This window comes from Galleria mellonella, unplaced genomic scaffold (genome assembly GCF_026898425.1).
Source record: "Galleria mellonella isolate WM207_F2 unplaced genomic scaffold, CSIRO_AGI_GalMel_v1 utg33, whole genome shotgun sequence".
Taxonomy (NCBI): domain Eukaryota; kingdom Metazoa; phylum Arthropoda; class Insecta; order Lepidoptera; family Pyralidae; genus Galleria; species Galleria mellonella.
This window is the reverse complement of record NW_026442079.1, coordinates 3273060-3294254: the sequence shown is the minus strand read 5'-3', so window position 1 is coordinate 3294254 and position 21195 is coordinate 3273060. Positions and strand designations below refer to the sequence as shown.

Genomic DNA, 21195 nt, shown 5'->3' with positions numbered 1-21195 from the left:
GTTAAATTTCAATATTGATCTAACCGTTATACCGTAAGATGACACGTTCACTAAACAACCAAAACCGTACACATTTCTCACTATTTTCAATATAACTACAAAACTACAATTATTAAGGTAAAACCTGGAAGAGATATACACATTTCTAAATATATCCATCTTCGTTGTAGACAGTCACAAAGAATTTACGACCTGCATACATCAACTTCCTCTGCCTTTGTGATATAGATATCTAACGATGTAAGTAATACCAACAAAGATTTATGTTGTATAACAAAAATACAAAGAATCTGATGTTATATCATGCTTGCAATTGATAAAATGTAAAGCATCCAAGCGGTGCCTTTGAGAACCACTAAATAATAAATTGTTATAATTATTATACAAATGCAGGTATATTTATTTATGATTTACATTTTTCCCCAAGCGGGGCACCATGTAGCAATAAAGGAATAAACTGCAGATCTCTCCGGAAGGCAATAGCCTAGGCTCTCCAACAGAGAAGGTGTCTTCATTACGCAGTCGTGAAAATCCTTGAAATTAATCACTCCGTCCAGGTCTAAATCCATACGCTTCAACATAATGTCTACGAGTTCCTGTCAAAGATAGTTTTTTTTTTACTAGAATATAACAGAAATATTTTTATGGAATACTAGCTTTTACCCGCGATTTCATTCGCATGGACGGAATTTGTTAACTGGTTATAATAAAATTTTATAATAATAATTTAATATAAAGATAATCAGACTAGTCCCCACAAATAGTGTTCAAAATTAATCTTTTTACATACATTGATAGATGTAATTTTTTACAAAAAAGAAAATTGAAAATCAAGTGAATTCTAACAAAATATATATTACATCAAGTCAACAGACGGCAATTTTACTTACAATTGATATAAATAATAATATATAACAACAAGAACCAGCATATTTTATAAACAAGTAGTATCTGTTTATGAGTATAACGGATGAGCCAGCCATCATAGCGCTCACCAATATTTTAGGGAACTCAACCACCCGGCCCACCACGTCGTCACCACTTAGGACAATGATTAGTTTCAAGGTATTTTTTTTATACAACTTAGAATGGCAAACAAGCGGACGGCCCACTGGAAAGTGGTAACCGTCGCCTATAGACATGAGCAGTGCCATGGAAATAACAGAGTATACTGTTTCGCCCATAATACCCCCCATGCGTTGCCATTCCTGAGGACTCAGGTGTTATTCCTCTGTACCCAGTCAATTCACGCCATATCCCACCCTTCAAACCGAAACATAGCCATGCAAACACAACTGCTTCACGGTTAAAACACGAATGGGACAGAGGTACCCAAGCAATCAACTTTTGTACAAAGTTATGAATTACGTCAATAGTATATACTTATATGATTATCAAAATACCTATATATTGCAAGATTTGAATTGACATTAACACTCAGAACGATTAACAAAGAAATAATCTTAATAGGTTTATTTAAACTGGCAATTTTCAATCCAAATAAGTCTTTTTGTGGTAAGTTCGTGTATGTTCTTAATTAACTTAAGCTAATTCAATCATAGACAAGCATTTTTGTTGATAAACGAGTATCATATACTCGTTTATTCTGTAATAGGCCTATTTATTTATCTAAGTAGCAACATTTTTTTTGTTTCATGCTAAACTTACGCTTGATATTGTCTCACTCAATAATCAAAATAAATATAAATAAAAATAAGACAAAACGCCTTTACTTAGAAAATGTCTATTGAAATCTCATCTTATTTGTATCATCCTTATTACCTTTCTAGCAAGAAATTCAGAAATTAAACAGCTGTATTCTAAACTTTTTTCTTGCTCTAGCAGATTTATAAAGGATTGTAATTTAACTTTTTCTATGCTGTTTTTTATTAAAGTGTCTGGATATTTGCAGCCGTACTATGAAGGAAGAAAAATATTTTCTGAATAAGTGTTTTTTTTTTTTACAATATCAATATATTGAAATACATGTTTTGTAATAATAGTATAAATTTTTAAGAATATACATGAAACATTTTTATCAGAGATTGATTAGGTGAAACATTAAACAAAACAGACACCTTAAATTGCAATAGCTAATTAGTAAAATATTACATACATAATTTATTTTATTAGATTTCGGCGTTATTAAAGAGTAGTGAAACTATGAAATATAATATTTTCGTTAAGTAAATGCTGAAAATAAATAAATTTGGTTATATTTTAATTATGATTAAAGTTATTTTCTATTTTTAATGTACTTTACTAAAAATACCATTCAATTATTAAAAAATTTTTAGTCATAATAGATAATATTTAATTTAATTCTGACTTTCAACATATCATCATCATATTAGCCTTTACCTGTCCACTGCTGGATATAAGCGTCCCCCTTGGGTGGATTTGCCAATAGATGTTACGCTTGGCAGGCGAATTGACAATTGCAGTTAGGCTCTGGAGATGTTTTAGGAGAGACGCTGCTACCCATACCTCGCTCACCCTTAGTCGCCTTTTCGACGCCCATGGAACAGAAAGGGGTGGTCTGTTCTATGCCGGGACCACACGGCAATTTTAACTTTAGTCTTGTCATATTATTTAACAACCACGTACTTAAAAGCAATGTCAAAGTAATTTAACTAACGTTAAAATAATTACGTTACATTGGAATCGATTTATGGTGCCCTTCTCTATCTCGTAGAACGCCATTTTCAGATAGCCATTAAAGCGAAATCATTATGCCACGGAACAGAAAATGGATTAGATTTATAATACATTTGAGTCCCAACTACCGTAAATTTAATTAATGATAATCCGTGACATAATCCATTCGTTAAACTATCAATTCAAAATTTTAGTTTTAGAGATTATAGAGGATTAGGAATTAATAGTTCAAAACCGATGAAGTTGCTTCTGTACCTTATGCAACGATAAACTTCATATGATGCTATAATAATTATGTTAAAGATATAAAGATTCTCAAAACCTATCTTTAAAATAGAAATTTCAATTTGATAACATACCGAAATCTTTATTGTAAGAGTTAAACTATTTTTCTAAAGGATTTAAATAAAAAATATTATAAATTTAGTTTATTGTGATCCATAAAACAGTAAATTAGCGAAAATATCAAATTAAAATATTAGGTACAGAGTTAGGTTTGGAGAAATAGCGTCTCTGAATCTGCTCCAATGTCTATGTATCTAATGGCAAAAGTTGCTTTATGTCTAAAGTTTGGCAACTACAAATCTCAATTCATTAGTAATAAAAGTAGATACCTATATAAAATATGAGCCAATTATTGCAATATTTTTAATTTTAGTTAGATAATATGAGTACATGTATGCTTCTTGAGTCTACACCTTTACTCGCCACAACAACAATCTTGGTAGCTTATCAGATCCTTCTAGTATTATCTAGTAATATTTATAATTCAATCTACATAAAGACCTCTAAAATGAATTACAATATATATAACTTATAACACATTTTTAAATAACTGTCTTTTTTTTCTCGCTCTCTCTCTCTCTCTCCCTATCTTCTTTTCTTGAGTGTAGTTTTTACAGTTGTACTCTTAAAGGAATTAATCGCAACTTACAATAATAATATCAAAATGCAAAAAAAAGAAACGATTGCAAAATGGATACCTGTACTCCCTTAATCCATTTATAATACTTTAAATGTGAAAGTAAATTTGTTTTTCTATTACCACTTAGCGCCTCCACAGCTTAACCAATCACTATGAAATTTGGTATACACGTACTATATGGGTCGCAGTACTATGTAGCCTACTTTTTATCCCGGTCAGTGAACACCCGGGCACGCGGAGGAGGTCGAGGCTAAAAGCTAGTAATACCTACATATAGATATTCGTTAACCTAAGATCCCGCAGCTGACTTCTGAAACTGTAAGTATTTTCAATAAACATTGGTTTCAATGAAAGTAAAGCGGATATATAACACAATGCACCCAGATTTCCTACTCTTAGACAGCTGCAACTTAGGGCTGCCAAGTGAGAAAAGTAAATAATTTTGATAAATTTGATATACTCATCATGTTTTTTACATTAAATAAAATTTCATTCTTTTCTGTATACAAAAACATATGGTATTCTCTAAAAAAAATGGCCATATGTAAGGATTGTTCGGGCCTAAACTTTTGTTCTAGATAATAGTGATATAGTTATGAAGAATTGATTCTTATTCGTTGAAATCTAAACTCAACGGAAGTTTACTTTTTTCTATACGGTAACCTTTAAAAATAACAGAAGTAAGGGTTACCACTTGACAACCCTAGATTGTGGGGAGCGAAGGGATTGTTATTATTGGGGACTACCAGGCTCAGGCTGGCAATATACTCTGTCAGATCGACCTCCCCGCGGTGCTCCTGAAAAACATCGTGCTGAGTTTCAGGTGTATTCATCACAACGACCTGCCATTCACCCTAGATTGCGGTCAACGTAGAACAGGCAACTAGATGGATTGTATTATATATTAGCTCATCTTTCATTTAAATCAAATTTAATCAAAAATCCTATTAGATATCTACATATTAAATGTGCAAAATTCTTTATAAATAATAGCATTTTGCCCTCTAGCGAATTTCAACGAAGCTATCATAATGAGAGTTTTCAGAGAATTCTGAACTCAGTGATTGCTTTCTTTGACGATTTCGCATTGCTTACTGAAACCGAAAGGTGGCGCTTTTTCTAGTCTTTGTATTTTGAGATTGTTTTCCAAAATTAATTTATTTTTTTAATCTTTGTAAGGATATTTTAATACAACCAAAATAATGTTTCGTATATAAGATACTTTACGTTATTAGATTTATTTAATTTTGAAACAAGAATACGCCATCTTATTGCTAACCATGGAATACAAAAAAAATTGAATCAGAGCTTATCTCTTATTAATATAATATTGCCCTTAGATATTCGCTTCGAATTGTTGCCTCGAGCATTAATAGGTACCTAAGAATCCCGCTGACGTTCGTACTCCCCGCTTATTTAGTAGTTAGTTATTGCACAGCAAGAAACACTAGTTAGGCGATTGTCTAATAAAATTAATAGTAAATTACTAGTGGTAATATTAGATTGTTGTCAACTTGTTCGTCATTTGCATAAAAAAATTATACCATCAAATTTTTTTCTTAATCACCGCAATTAATTGTAAACCACCCATGATTAAAATATTGCTATCCCTTGATTGCACTAAAGAAATTTAACCATAATTAAAACTTTTGGAGATCTACACTTGCTAATAATGGGGATATACATATAAAAATGTCTTAATATAGTTTTTTTATTAGGTGATAATGGAATGGTAACCTCGCCTGCGCTATCGGTATACGCTCGCGGGGCATAAGTGTGGGATAATAGGTAAGAATAAAAACACAAATCAGTTAGTCTATATAGCCTTAATACACCTGAAATTCAGCACGATGGTTCCAGGGGGGACCACGTGGAGGTCGATCTGATAGAGAATATTACTAGCAATGAGGCTGGTAGTTCGTCTTATTAACAATGTCTTCCTCATCTCTCCGTCCCCATCTTAATATAATTAACTACATCTAATAAGATTTAACCCAACTATTCAATCTATCTGTAGTGTATCTGTTTATAAGTAATATCTAATATAAGAATAGTCGAAGCTTTTTTGTTCCATACCATCAAAACAACTTAATAACATTAATTAATTGCTCTCAGATACCATATATTTATGAAAGCGATATAGACTAAATGATTTATATACAGAATTAAATAAAACATAGCAGCCATCAACTGTCACAAAAAGTATTTCATAAAGTAAATAAATAAATAAGTACATATTGCTTCGCAGAAAGCGACTCCAATCGTGATCACATATTACACCTTCACTGATAAATGACGAGATATTTGGTAGATATGTATGTTACATTGTAAATATTGAAACATAGAACATGGAATCGCGTGTTTATATGTAGATTTTGTTTCGCGTCAAACAGTCTTTTGATCCATAAAGAAAAATGACTGCTTCAATCGTCAGATAATTAATAAGACCAACACAGAAGTAAACCTTATCAATTGCACAAAGAATCGTAAAAATCGATTCAGAATTCATAACATAATAAAGTAAAATACACGCAAAAGTCAAACGAATAAAAAACTTCCTTTTTATTTCGGAAGTCATTAAAACTAAATTTAACAATTGAGTTCTAGGTACTTATATAGTCATATCTACATCTAGTCAAAAATTTCTTAATTTTCACAATTTATATCTCATGTGGGTCTTCACAATGAGGGGAGTTTGCCAGTAGTTGCCATGTTTGGCAGGCGGGTTAGCAATCGCAATTTGGCTTGGTGATATTTTAAGATAGACGCTGCAGGCTAACTCTCAATCACTAAATTCCTTTAGTAGCCTCTTACGACCTACAATAAAGGATGAGGTAGCCCATTCTATGCGTGGATCACAAAGCAGATATTATTAAACACGTCAGATGTTATATAATTTGAATCTACTACGTATTAATACATAAATATGTACCATTTTAGCTATTAAGTTACTTCGCCCAAGAGACATGACAGTAGGTACATATATTCTTCTTCAATAAATTGTATACAATCATAGCAAATTGAATTTTGGGTACGCAGTTCGTGCTTATACAGCATCAAATTACTAGATATTACAATCTTCAAGGTGATGGTGGCTTTATATAAAATGTTCCTTTACTATTTACTTCGAGTCTTCGAGATTGGTAAATTAAAATGTATCGAAATTAATTGGAAGCCTCCTTCTACCTTCCCCACTCACTTATTTATCAAACCCTTTTATATTACTTAAGATAGATACTACAGTGGTATCTCATTAATATTGTAAAAGGGAAATGTATATTTTTTGATAAATAGTGACCGTCATCTAAAAATACAAGTCGCAATCCATATTCATAGCATTCCTCATGCGTCCCTTCTTCTGAGCAGGCTTAATTGAGTTGGAAACTCTTAGCAACACTCACACAAATATTAGAAGTAATTCTCAGTATTATGCTCTTTGTTCAGAGTTTGAACAAGGTATCTGATCTTCACGGAAAGAATAGACGAATCTTTTGTTATCGTTTCATAGCTACTATATATCAAAATGGATGAATTAATGAAAACTCTTTATTATTCTCTTCAAAGAAAAGAATATGTATACAAAATATGCAAACAAAAAGTCCTATTGTTTAATCAAACAGATCAGAATTACAAGAAGATAATAGACATTTTTAGAAAGTAATAAATTTTATAATTCACTTGCGCTCTCATTATCTAAAAAAATAATATATAAACGTGTATGTTACAAAAAGAAACATAGTACAACAGTTTGATACTGAAAACATCTTTAAACAGAAATCTAGTAAAGTGCAATATTTCGAATCCAAACAAAAGGTATAATTTTGTGAAACATTTTCAACACGAAGTAGTAACAATATTTTTTTCGTTCTCACTATTATCGTAAAAAAATCAGTTACTAATGCCAGTATTATATATATAATAAATGATAATAATATCTACAAGGTGCCATATCTCAATATAACGGCATGATATATAGATGGATAGAAGTACACAGTAAATTTCTGAGCCCTAGATGTTAGTTCTACAAATAATTACATTACATCGATAAATTAATATATAACTTCCTATATGAGTTAGTTAGCAGTTATTAATACGAATGATCTACTCCAATGCAATATAACGTAAAATTTATATTTATCTTATAATGAACTGAATTTCATCTGAAAACTCCACGTAGTATAAAATCAAAATAATCTAACCTTTACAGCCTCTTCAACATCATCATCTCTAGAAGCCTTGGCTAAACTCTTCTTCATAAGCTGATACATGGTCTCTCTTCTAAGTGATCCTTCTCCAAGTAAATCATAACACTATGAACAATTATACTTGTAATTTTAATTCTTAGGTAAAAGGAGTTATAAAACTGTATTATTTAAAAACAAAAAAAATCTTTTTTTTTTGTTTTTAAATAATATAGTTTTATTATTTTAAACTTATTACAATAATTTTCTGATTATACTAGAACTATATATAGAGTTTTAGGGATTTCCTTCTCCTATATTTGTATATTATATGTATTTTCTTATTCAACTTTCACGACATCCTAAGGAGGAGAAGAGGTAACACTTGTATTTTTACACAGTCACCACAAGATCAGATCACTACTACATACTGCATTATAATGATGGAATATCTTAAGCACAACGTTTAATCTAATTCACATTATATTTGTGGTCTATTATCAAAAGACAAAAGCATTAATTATGCCATTCATTATCTTCATAATTTACTTGGCATGCTCACCTTGTTTAATGCTTTCCTCTCATTAACACGAGATTGGTTTAGTCTGTAGATTAAGTAAATAGATTGCGCTGATCGGAACATACAACTTTGTTGTTTTACGACTTGTTGAAAATGCTTTATTTCTAAGTCATTTGCATAACTACAAAATTAAAAAGTAAGAAGAAAGGCCGAGTCTATATTTTGTATTTAGATATTTATAGAGAGTTTTATTTTAGAATAACCTGATGTGTACTGTTGCTTACGCAGTTACGTTTTTTTTATTTAGTACTTAAATAGCGATTCAACTTTCAACAAATATTAATATCGACATAAAACTTTATCATGTACTTAAATAAACATATTTTAAATTACATAGATATCATACAAGCATTTTCTAATCATGAGTTAATCATACAAACTCGCCGGCGCTTGTATGAGTAATTAATTTACAGGAAGTGAAAGAGGTCTGCTCGGGCTCGGATCCGAGCTTTTCGTATTTTATAATTTCTTCTCATGTCCGGAAATAAACGTATCTAATAACATATATTTATGTAGGCTCACATTAGTATCGTATTCTTTTTTTAATATCCTATAGTACCGGTATACTGCTGGGCAACATCTCCAAGTGACTTTAATAATTGAATTCTTAAAAATTTATAAGTCTTACCGTAAATGCATATTTGATACGTTCCTCCAAATCACCTCTCAGATATAAGGACATTGCCTTAGCAAAAGTGGCCATTGTAACGAAGGGGGATGTACCTCTATCCAAAGCAACCATTACACGTTCCATCATATACGTATCTGTCATTCCAAGGCCAGTGTGAAGAACGTCTCTAAAGTGGGCCCTGAAATGAAACAATATCGATTACCAGAAAAACACAACCCTATTGTTCAAAGTATAAGATTAATAATGTTACGTGCTACTTATTAAAATACCATCTAAAAGAAAAAATAAACAAATCGCTTATTGCTGAATCTGAAAATTTGTTTTCTTGTGTTTACAGTTTAAATTGATAACAATACTATGACCACTGAAGTCTTTCATTTATAATATATTAATGAAAATACTTATATTACGTTCCCGTGATGCCTCGACAAAACCGAAATATAGCGCTACAATGTTAACTACATGTGAAAGCTATTCGTCGCATAATAGAATCATAAATAAAGAACAAATGCAACATAGCACAAAGCATCTTTTAAACAAATAGTAGAGGGTGGTATTAAGGTAATTGACGATAGCCGTTTAATATGCATTTTTTGTATGTGCAGTGCAGTGATAAACAAGCATACAGCCCGTCTGATAGTAAACGGTCACTGTAGCCTCTAGACGCCTACAGCACTAAATCCGTTCTAATGAATAAGAAAAAGAACGAAAACGATGATAACTTTTTGAATTGCAATTACTACTACACCGTCACCGCTTTCTCTCAAAAATATTTTAATAGAGTATTTAATATATGAGTATAGTAAGTAGAAGTACATCATTTCATTAGAGATTGTAAACTACTTTTAAATGAGATCCCAAACTCGATCATATTTTTATCTTTTTACCTTATACTCCTAAACGAGAGAATGTGATATAAAAATATTATAAATATTAAATATAAGAAATAGGCATAACTTCTTCCACTATGGTTAAAAATAGGTACTAAATTAAACTATATACAAATAAAACAGATTACAGAATAACATTATCAACTTTAATTGAGGCGAACACAGCTACTTCACAAAGCATTAAGGTGCTTCATCCTATCAAAGGTAATTTTTAAAACGTCATTCCTATTTTAGGGTAATAGTAAAAAAATTAAAAGAAATATTAAATTAAAATTCAATTCTTAACCTACAATCTGTATATTTAAGATTAAGTTATTTCAATTATAAGTTGCACAAACTTAATAAAGAAAAAGTGTCTTTCATTTTATAAAAAAATTAATTTGAGCGTACTTGTGGACACTCAAATAAAATCCAGCTACTTTGTATGCATGGATTTCAGAAGAAGGAAAACCAACTAAATAACCACTTCTAGACGTATACCAAATTTTAAGTTCCGAAACACAATTGTTTAACCGCATCCAATTTGGTGTAACAGTTTTTGCATGACGCCGAAATAAAATAATAGATAGACAAAGTTTCCAAAACTTATCAGTTATGACAATATATATTATTCATAATACTTATATATATAATATAATATATAAGATATAGAAAATAATATATATTATACATAATACATACAAAAAATAAAATCTTTTATCTTTATTAATTTAATAGTGATATCACGGCGTTACCATAAAAATAATTCAATATTGTTTTTCACAAAGAAAAGGCGATTTCATTGTGCGAAATACAGTTATTATGATTTTGAAACTAAACTACTAAACGCATTTTCCTAAAATCAATATGGAACCAATCTATATTATACTATATATAAAATTTTTCGTTTATATTCAGTACAAAACTCAATTTCAGAACGCTTTTGTTTAACGAAACAACTCTGCACGGTGAACTACTCCTTCTCATCACGATAATTCTTAGCGGGTAGCGGGGAGAAAAGGTAAAGCTACTCCCATACAATTCAATGTTAAGTATCTGTACTTGACATTGAATTGTATGGGAGTAGCTTGAAGCGCCTTAAATGTGTAACTATGTCACAGTCTCATTTCCAAGGAGAATTCGATGTCAGGCAGGCGGCCAGTCGTAAAATCAAAAGCCAAAACTTTGTGTAATACGAATAGAAACATATTACGTCAATCCAAATAACTAGTATAAAGGCAGGAAGACGAATATATACGTCATAGTCTCATAATCAATCAATAATACTCTTAGTTATTTAAACTGACAAAAACAGTTGGACAATATTTTACACGAATCACATAAAATGTCCTAATTCTGATTTTATTTTAAATACGAATACAATGAAACTTGGAAATAAATGAATTTATTTTAATATCATTTACTCAATATATAAACGCCGAAAAATTATTATTAAAGATAAGTTAGAAACAAATATCTACAACAATGTGTTATTGTTAGTTAACCATTAAATACAGGGGGGAAAGGGATTGCTAGTAAGGGAGACTGAGAATACCATTGCTAGCAATATACCCAACCAGGTCGACCTCCTCGCGGTTCCCCCTGGAAACTATCATGATTAATTCCAGATAAATTCATTATGATGGGCTAACTGGGCTGTTTTCATTCTCATCGATCACCCTTCACTGGTGCCACGCCAGCGTTTCCCGTTAGCGCAGGCGGGGTTACCATTCCATTTTTATCCAATAAAAAAAAAACCAATAAATACAATCCTATGAAGTTAAAAAATAATAATAAAATATTACGTAAAACAGAAAGCTTTGCAAAGACAGCGACAAAAAAAAAACAAAGACACTTAAAAAAACGTTTCAAAGTTTGTTCACTTATAACACTTATCTTACTAATATACACGACTATACAATTTAGTTTGCAGGCGGAAAATATGTTACAATGGTCAAACGCATTTCCAAGGAGGGTTGACGTCAAAAAGGCGGCCATTATGTAATATGAATAAAAACATATTACGTCGACCACAAATAATTGGAATAAGGGTAGAAAGATAACTATACTGACGTTACAATGATGTTACAATATATACTATATTTTATAAAACAAAAATTAAGCACTGTATTTCGCTTAAATAAATACAAGCATCTTATTTATTATACGAGAGATAAGGTTCAAGTCCGTGTAATTTAAGATTTTGTTCAGCTAAAACGTCTATTTTTATCCTGACAAAATTAGTACAGAACCAACATGCGAATAAATCCTTTTACCAAAATTAGTTTGGGATTGACGAACATATAAGTTACATGCACGCAATAAGACGACTTAAAATTTTTAATACTAAGTTTTTACAGATTGAAGGAGCTATAATTATTTTATGCTAGCCTAATGTACCTAGACTACAGTATTCTAGCAATGACATGATTGCATTGACTGGTATATATGCTAGCAACTGTCAAATTGTATACAATTAATGCCAACAAAGACACCATTTCATAGTCTTAAAAAAACAGAATTAAAATATATTACAATATTTAAAGTCCAACTTACTTTTCATCATCATCATATCAGGCGTTATTTGTTCACTGCTGAACTGCCTTCCCGGTAGATTGTTATAAGGAACGAGGCCATCCCTTATTGAAGTTTATAGTGGGGGGATGGGGAAGGGGGTATTTGCTAGTAGTTGCAACTAATTTTGTTTATTAAAACAACTTTATTTAAAAAAGTATAAAAAATAAAAAATAGAAATATTTAACTTTTTCTTATTCCTTTTATCCTTTATTTACAGTTACAATATTAAACAAACCTAGGTATTAAATCAGACGCAGCGGGTTTTTCGTCTCTTTTTTGAATTTTGAAAAATATTACCATAATTTCTGAAACAAAAACAAAATTAATATTATTTATAATTCTGGTTACACTCTGGATGTATTTACCTCGTATAAATATAAAAACTGTACAAGTTCACGTATTGTTTTAAAAATTGTTTTAATATATTTACTTTTAATAGAAACTGCAAATATTTTCTTTATATACAAGATTCGTATATGTATTAAACAATACAAAATCAAATCAAAATCTATTATTAATTTTTATTAAGATTAATATACAAATTTCAGCCGTTAAATATCCACTGCTAAACACAAGCTTTCAACAGTGGATACTTAATGGCTAAAATGTGTTTAAAACAAAGTGAGTTTTGCCAGTAGTTGCCACACTTGGCAAGCGAGTTGACAATAATAAATATGCAAATAACCGAATTGTCCTTGTTATATATATATATATATATATATATATATATATATATGTTACACATATATGTATATGTATATATGTCCTGAATAGAGGAACAAAACTAACGAAATGTTATAACAAATATTTGGATAGAATAATATTCTTGACGAAATCTAAAATAAACTTAAAATGAATAATGTTAATATTGAATCCGTCCATCCATCCGACATTATGGTAGTCTAAATGACTCAATAATATATAAGGCTACTGACTTTTCATTACAAAATGGAAACTTTGTAATAATAAAGTGATATTTATATAATAGACATAGTATGTTACCAATCGTACCAAAAATGACTCTGGTAAAAGATATTACTTAAATGATTTTAATTAAAGTAATGCCATTAAAACGATCTTAACTTTTAATCTAACTCTTAATCTAGGTTTGCTAGGTGTATAAAACAAGTAAAAATAACCCTGTTTAAAGCTTTTTGTCAGGTGTTCTACACGAGTAACTTATGCACAAACTATAATCAAAAAACAATGCTCTTCGAGTCCAATATAGTAATGCCTTCAGTGCACTGTTGGGGCTACCCCGTCGCTGTAGTGCGTCACACATACTTGCACGAGAGCGTACGGATGATTTTTACGCAATACGGTGCAAACGAATTGTTTCGCTATCGAGTAGGATGCGTGTTCAGTATCCTGAATACAATTGCCGGTAAAATGGACTGTCCAATCCTAAAATATTAGGTGGAACAGGTTATCAATGTAATAGCGTCTTGACCGCTCATTTACCTAACATAGGTTAACTAAATTTATAACTAATAAAATAGACCTTACGTTGTCTATATAAATAAATATTATTATTAACTGTAGTAAATATTTGTAAAAAATATAACAAGTTTATACCAATATCTGTAATTATTTAATTACTAATATTATCATGGCAATTTTTTGAAGCAGACTCAGAAGTCGCTAGCACTAACACCAGAGGAAAACTTTATAGAAAAGTCGTTTGCTTAGTCACCTCTGTCCCATTCGAGTTTCAACCGTGAAGCAATTGTGTTTACATGACTGTGTTTCGGTTTGAAGAGTGGAATATGACAGTGAATTTACAGGGTATAGAAGAATAACACCTGAGTCCTCAGGAATAACAACGCATATCATAGGCGAAGCAATATACTCTGTTATGCACATGGTACTGCTCATGTCTATAGGCGACGGTTACCACTTTCCATCAGGACGGCCGTCACCTTGTTTATCATTCTGAGTTGCATAAATAAAATATTGGTAACTACCACTACACGAGAATATACAACAAATGTTATCTAATTATAGCAAATCCACATCTGCCCAAAAGTCTTTTCAAAAAGAAATTCAATAGTTATTTATACGAAAATGGATATTCAATTTCATATGGCGACTGTAGCGTGCAAGTTCTATATTTAGAAGGGAAAACATAATATGTAAGTATCCAAGGACAAATATATCACACAGTACACAGTTTGTACAAGATAAATTTTTCAATATATTCGCTAATGTCCGTCTTGTCTAATGTAATTGTAGTTAATATAGAATAGAATAGAATAGAATAGAATAGAATTTTATTGCTAACTGTGTACATACATATAGCAGTAACTATTGCTTTGAATTTGACATCAGTATCAACAGTTATACCCTATCGGGCATGCAACAATTTAAGAACAGGTAATTATATTAACATCGAAACATTCAATACTATTACCATTACTTGATTACAAATAAATATGAAATATTATACAATACAATTAACAAGACAAAGAATAATCATAACCAAATTAAAATAAAATAAACATAATTTCACTTACATGTCAATTATTATTAATTATTAATTTAATTAGTTTTAAGATTGAAGTATTCATTTAAATTATAAAAAACATTATCAAAAAGCCAGGCTTTGAGTTTAATTTTAAACATATGCTTATCCTGACATTTAATGTTTAAGGGAAGATGATTAAATACTTTAATACCCATTATAATTGCACTCCTTCCATATGTATAACTATTTATTGTTGGTAGACAAATATCATATTTGTATTTATTACGTAAATTATTTCGAATATCAGATTTATTAACAAAATATGTCATATTATTATTAACAAAAACACACAATTCCATAATATATATGTTAGTCAGGCTGAGATATTTTTCATTTTTAAATATATTTCTTAAAGTCTCATCTGAATACATATTATAAATAATACGTAGACATTTCTTTTGAAGTAGAAAAGTCGATGCAACATCTACAGAATTTCCCCAATATATAATTCCGTATGTTAGTAAAGGGTACACATTACCAAAATAAGCGGACCGAGCAACAGTAGGCGAAGAGTTTTCCACGAGTATAGAAAGAGCATAACAATAACTTGATATCTTTTTATTTACTTTATCTATATGCGATTTCCAGTTTAGATGACAATCTATGGTAACACCTAAAAAGTTATGTTCGTTAACTTCCTCGACTGTTGTATTTGAATGATGGATTTTCAATTTTAAAGAATTATTTTTATAGTTGCGAAATTGAATAAATTTTGTTTTCTTAAAATTTATTTTCAGGTTAATAGTTCTGAGCCACTTAACTATTGTTTGTAATGTTTCATTTATTTCATTTTCAAACACGTCATTATCACTGCTATTATCTGTTATAAAAATGGTCGTATCATCTGCAAACATCACACAGAGATGTTTTGTGATTTTAGGTAAGTCGTTTACACTTACCAGAAAAAGAAGTGGACCCAGAACACTTCCTTGAGGGACTCCTACAATTGTTTCTGCTTGAGTAGATTTAATTTCCTCAACAGTATTATTGTTTTTATTATATTTGTCAATAACTGTGTATTGTTTTCTATTCGTTAAATATGATTCAACAAGTTTTAATGCTATACCACGCACACCCATGTTTTCTAATTGTATTAAAAGAATGTTATGTTTTATACAATCAAATGCCTTTGACATATCCAAAAATAAACCAACACCTGCAGTTTTAGTGTTCAATGCATCCCATACGTCTTTTAGTATTCTAAATATTGCCGAACTTGTTGATTTTTTCTTTTGAAATCCAAATTGATTACTATCAAGTATGTCATTAATTTCGAAGAATTTAATTAGTCTTAAGTAAATTACTTTCTCAAATATTTTAGAAAACGACGGTGGTAAGGCTATTGGTCTATAATCATTTATATTTGATCGCGTACCCTTTTTAAACAATGGTTTTATTTTTGAAAGTTTTAAGGCGTCAGGATATTTGCCAGTTTCAATCATTAAATTTAATATATAAATGAGAGGTTCACTTATACAGTTTATGGATTTTTTAATAATTGATATTGGTATGTCGTCATAACCACAACTTTTTTTATTTTTAAAACTCGTAACAATTTTAATTAATTCAGTATTATCGACCGGTTCTAAAAATATGCTCTTGCAAGTTTTTTCGGACGTTGACTTATACAAACTGTTTTCATTGCATTGAGCGTTATCATTTACAAAGTAATCATTAAATGTTTTAGCTATGATTCTCGGGTCTTCAATGAGTACATTATTATTAATGAGATAATCAACTGTATTTTTTAAATTATTTACAGGAGTAGTTAGTTTTTTAATGATATTCCAAGTAGCTTTGCTTTTGTTTGCGCTTTTATTAATAAATTCGATGTTATGTTTTATTTTCGCTTTATGAGTTACTGATTTCAAAATTTTACAGTATTTTTTATAATACACAATAAGGTTTGTACTTCTCTTCTTCAATATATTATGATAAATTCTTTTATATTTACTTGATTTGCATATACCCCTAGTTTGCCAGTTTGATTTTCTGTGATATGTCATTTTGACTTTTTCTACAGGTATACATAAGTCATACAACATTTTAAATATGTTTATAAAAGTTTCATATGCTACATTAGGATCATCATGTAAATATACCTCCGAAAATTTCAGTTGAGACAGGTAATGCAAAAATATAGGCATATTCTCATCAGTATTCCTTCTATATACATACCAGTACTTTAAAATAAACTCCTGGCTACATGGCACCTCGATCAGTTGAGCTGAATGGTCTGAAAGACCTAGGTGCTCGACTTTGGACACGTAATTTTTATGATTTGTCAAGATATTGTCTATGCATGTTTTTGTATTTACTGATATTCTTGTTGGTTCATGTATTGTAGGTTTCAAGTTATATTTTAATAATGTATTCAGGAACATTTCACTTTTACTATTATTCTCAAGAGTATTAATATTGAAATCACCAGCTATAACAATTTTTTTCTTTGAGTACCGTGATCGTATCGTTAATCTTTGCAATAATAACTCCAATGCCCCAATAAATATATCAAAGTTCGAGTTTGGTACTCTATAGACACATATGACCACATAGTTCAATTCAGGTAACAAAATGCCACAACACTCAAAGTTAAGTTCCATTGTTATGTTATTTATGCATTCAAGCTGCTTTGTATTTATTCCGTTTTTTGCATAAATGCATACACCTCCTCTAGATTTACGACGACAAAAGGAAGCCACCATTTTATAACCCGGAATTTGCAATGTAATTGTGTTTTGTGCTTTAAGAAAAGTTTCACTAAAACACAATATATCCATTTCATTTCACTCAGTCAAATAGAATTAGTTACTAATAATTCTATTTGACTGAGTTTAGATCTAATACCTTGTATATTTTGATGTAGTATCTTTAACGAATAATTATTACTGTTGTTCACGAAAACAAGGCTGTTCCAGATTATTAATATTTGAATCAATTTTGGACTTGGGATTTCTTTTGAAATAATATGGTATAGTACCTTTTTTTAATACCTTCGTTTCAAACTGTTCGGAAGTTGCCTTAAGGTAACTCTTTTGTTTAGCTAATTTTGTAATCTCATTAAGTCTAATTTTATTAAAATAGTATGGAATAGTTCCCTGAACGTAGCAATTTTTATTTTTATTACTTATCCTCCTTTTGACTTTTGACTTTTGACAGCAATTATCAGTTTTTCTTGAAGAGCAATTATAACGCTTTCCATTTCCTTAAATTTTTCATCTGAACTAATACCAAACTTAGGACAACTTCTATTAAAATTGCTGATCGATTCGTATGATGCGTCTATGTCTTCTTCTAAATCAGAAATATCCACCTTCAGAGACTCAAATGAATTATTAATTGGCAAGTTCAATTTACATTTATTTCTACATGTCACATTTTTCTGTGAATTATATGATGTATCTTGATAGGTAATAGTTTCGATTACTTCATCGTTTACAGTTTTTTTGGAAATACATAATGGACATTTCCAGCTGATTTTCCTTTCTGGCTCCATTAAATAAAATCTTTGAACAGATACATTGGTGCAATCTATATGAAATGTTAGTTTACATAAGTTACAACAGAGATATTGTCTATTTGAGATTTCTTGTTTACATTTATAACACACTAGCGTCATCTTGCGTCGATTTATGAAAATATATTAGATAAAGTAAAGTATGAATTGTCTATGGCAGTTGCTGTATTAAGTTTCTGAACGTAGATGTCGATCTTTTTTGTTGTAGTACCCTCAGATTTATTATTAATATTACACACTTATTGCTGTCGCTGCGTTAATTTGAATATTCAGACAACCGTTTGTGAATTAAACTAGTTCTTAGTTCTCGTAGGTACTTATTGTGATACTATAAAGCTACTCACTGTTTTCTCTGAATATTTCGATATTTTCATGTAGATTGATTATTAAAACAATAAACTGAATCTTGCACCAACACCATACATATGCCACTTTATATTTGATTCTGACTAGTATAAGTTGAATTCGTTTCATAGATTTATATAATTTCGAATGTTATTGCAATCCCCGTTTTATTTCAATCACTTAAAGAGTTAATACACTACAATTTTATTTTTAATGCAGTAAAATCAATGGAGTTACGAACTATTCACTGTTGATGCCACGACAGTCAACTGTCAAAAAAAAAAGAAAATTAGCCACTGTATAAACCTATACAGTGGCTAATTTTGTGAAGGAAGGAAAATGAAATCTTAATAAATGAAATTGCAAATTGCTGTTTATTTACATAGTATTTTTATCTACTTATATACGCCGCCAAATAAACTTACGCTCCTACGGCTATCTTGCTCAAAGGACATTGGATTTATGAGGAATACTCAAGATACAAAAAATTATTACAAAACATGAGATAAAATTAGATACGTTTTCTCCACGAACTTTTATAAAAGCAGCCATTGTTTAGAACAATAAAAAGTTGTGTTATCAGTTTCTGTGCAACAACATGATCTGGGTTCGTGGAAACTTTTATTTAGAAATATTTCACAAAATGTATAACTTTTGTATAGAAAAAAATTTCGAAGCAACTTTTTACCTTTTCTTTATTTGTCACCATTGTATGTAAGTACATAGATCCATAATGTTATCTATCATTAATTGCCCAAAATTTACATTTAAAATTTTTATGATAAATTTACCCTACATTGACTAATAATTCAAAATTCTTAATACGAAAATAAAAAATAAAATAACAATAGGAGTAAAAGATTTAAAGTAAACCATCTATTTCTGTTACATAAACTCTTATATATTATTGTTGTATTTACAATATTACTGTTGATAAAGGGAATATAAATGAGTTTGTTTGTAACCTCTTGACGTCTAAACAACTCAATCAAATGTCATGAAGTTTGGTTTACACGTAGTATTTTGGATGGAGAAAAACAATGGTTCCTTTTTATTGCGATTAATCAATATATCCCTGTCACACGAACGCAGTCGCGGTTAAATATTTGTATGAATAATAAATATCCTCATAATTGTAATCCTAAATAAAGTCGTTAGAGACATTTGTTGATTATTCCATTATAATGAAACGGATGCACTTGCATCTAACCGAATATGTTTAAATTTAACGTACCAAAAAGCTTACTTGGATTATTAAGACGAAATTAGGTCTATTGACCTAGCATGACGAATTCATCAGGCATTAATTATGATGATTTCCAGGGAAATGGTATGGAGGTCGATCTGACAAGATATATTGCTAGCAATGGTAGCAATCCCGGGACTTTACCCACCTCGATTGAAATAAAAAGGTACTCGTATCAAAGTAAAGTATCAAAAAATGTTTTTCAGCGAAATTAAACAATGTAATTCTAATCAACAACAGCGGGATATTTTTATGCAACTTAAAAAGACAGTTTGTCTTTCTGAGCTGACGGTCCACCGTATGGAAAGTGATATATTGACTGCTCGAGATAAAAGTAACTTATATACTACATACAAAATACTATGTGTAAACCAAATTTTATGACGATTGAGAGTTGTTAACAAAGTTAAAAACAAACTCCTTGTCTCATTTATAATATTAACGAGTGTATCGTGTTATTGTCATAAAAAATATTATATTATATCTATCGACTACCAGCTGGAAAGTAACTTTTTCTTTATTTTATGCATATTTATATTACCAAGAGTTTTCATTTACAATCAGCTCAATAAACAACTTCCGAGTACTTTTAAGTATACATTAAGTACTCTTTGTCATCGTAATAATTCGGGAAAAAAAGGTAAAGTTACGCCCACATGTCTCAAGGTCAAGTAAGTAAGAAACGCCTTAAGGCAACAAGAAAAAATAAACACAGATTTACCTTCATAATATTAATGAAAATAAAGATTTCTATGTACAATATTTCATCTATTTCTTGTATTGTCACCAATTATCTATTATTCCACTTACGTTCTAGTTCATCAAACGTGAAATGTGTTTCTTTTTGTATATCTATCCACATTGCACCATGTTTCTTCCGAAAACGAATCTCTTCCATTGGATCCAAAGCAGAGTCAAGTGACGCCGACATTGTACAAGAGACAGCCGCTTGCGTTTAAATTACCAATAATTTAGCGCCAAAAATATTTTATTTGTACTTTTTGCAAAATACAATTCAGTATGTAGTTTAGTTGTTTACTAATTGACACTCCATTTATTGTTTTATTTTTACACTTTGATCCAAGAGAACAAAGGATGTATACGTATACAGCCAAGTTTGATTTAATATTTCTATTACTTTC

The 21195-nt window shown here is 30.1% G+C and overlaps 1 protein-coding gene across 1 annotated transcript; it reads right to left on the bottom strand.

Moving 5' to 3' along the window:
• Nucleotides 1–376: 376 nt before the first annotated feature.
• LOC113521422 (calaxin-like) lies at nucleotides 377–21084 on the bottom strand. Its single transcript, XM_026906955.3, has 5 exons — nucleotides 20864–21084; nucleotides 12657–12726; nucleotides 8973–9153; nucleotides 7783–7893; nucleotides 377–596 (listed from the first exon to the last, which is right to left on the bottom strand). The coding sequence occupies exons 1-5, from the start codon at nucleotides 20982–20984 to the stop codon at nucleotides 411–413; spliced, it is 669 nt and encodes a 222-aa protein (XP_026762756.2). The 5' UTR covers nucleotides 20985–21084; the 3' UTR covers nucleotides 377–410.
• Nucleotides 21085–21195: the final 111 nt, after the last annotated feature.

What these genes read in the sequence shown, in the direction of transcription:
- LOC113521422 (XM_026906955.3), bottom strand. Translation starts at nt 20,984, where the DNA reads ATGTCGGCGTCACTTGACTCTGCTTTGGATCCAATGGAAGAGATTCGT. An exon ending in CACGTTTGATGAACTAGAAC is followed by an intron (nt 12,727 to 20,863) that starts GTAAGTGGAATA and finishes TTTTTGTTTCAG; the next exon opens with AAATTATGGTAATATTTTTC. An exon ending in GTATCAAATATGCATTTACG is followed by an intron (nt 7,894 to 8,972) that starts GTAAGACTTATA and finishes AATTGTTCATAG; the next exon opens with TGTTATGATTTACTTGGAGA.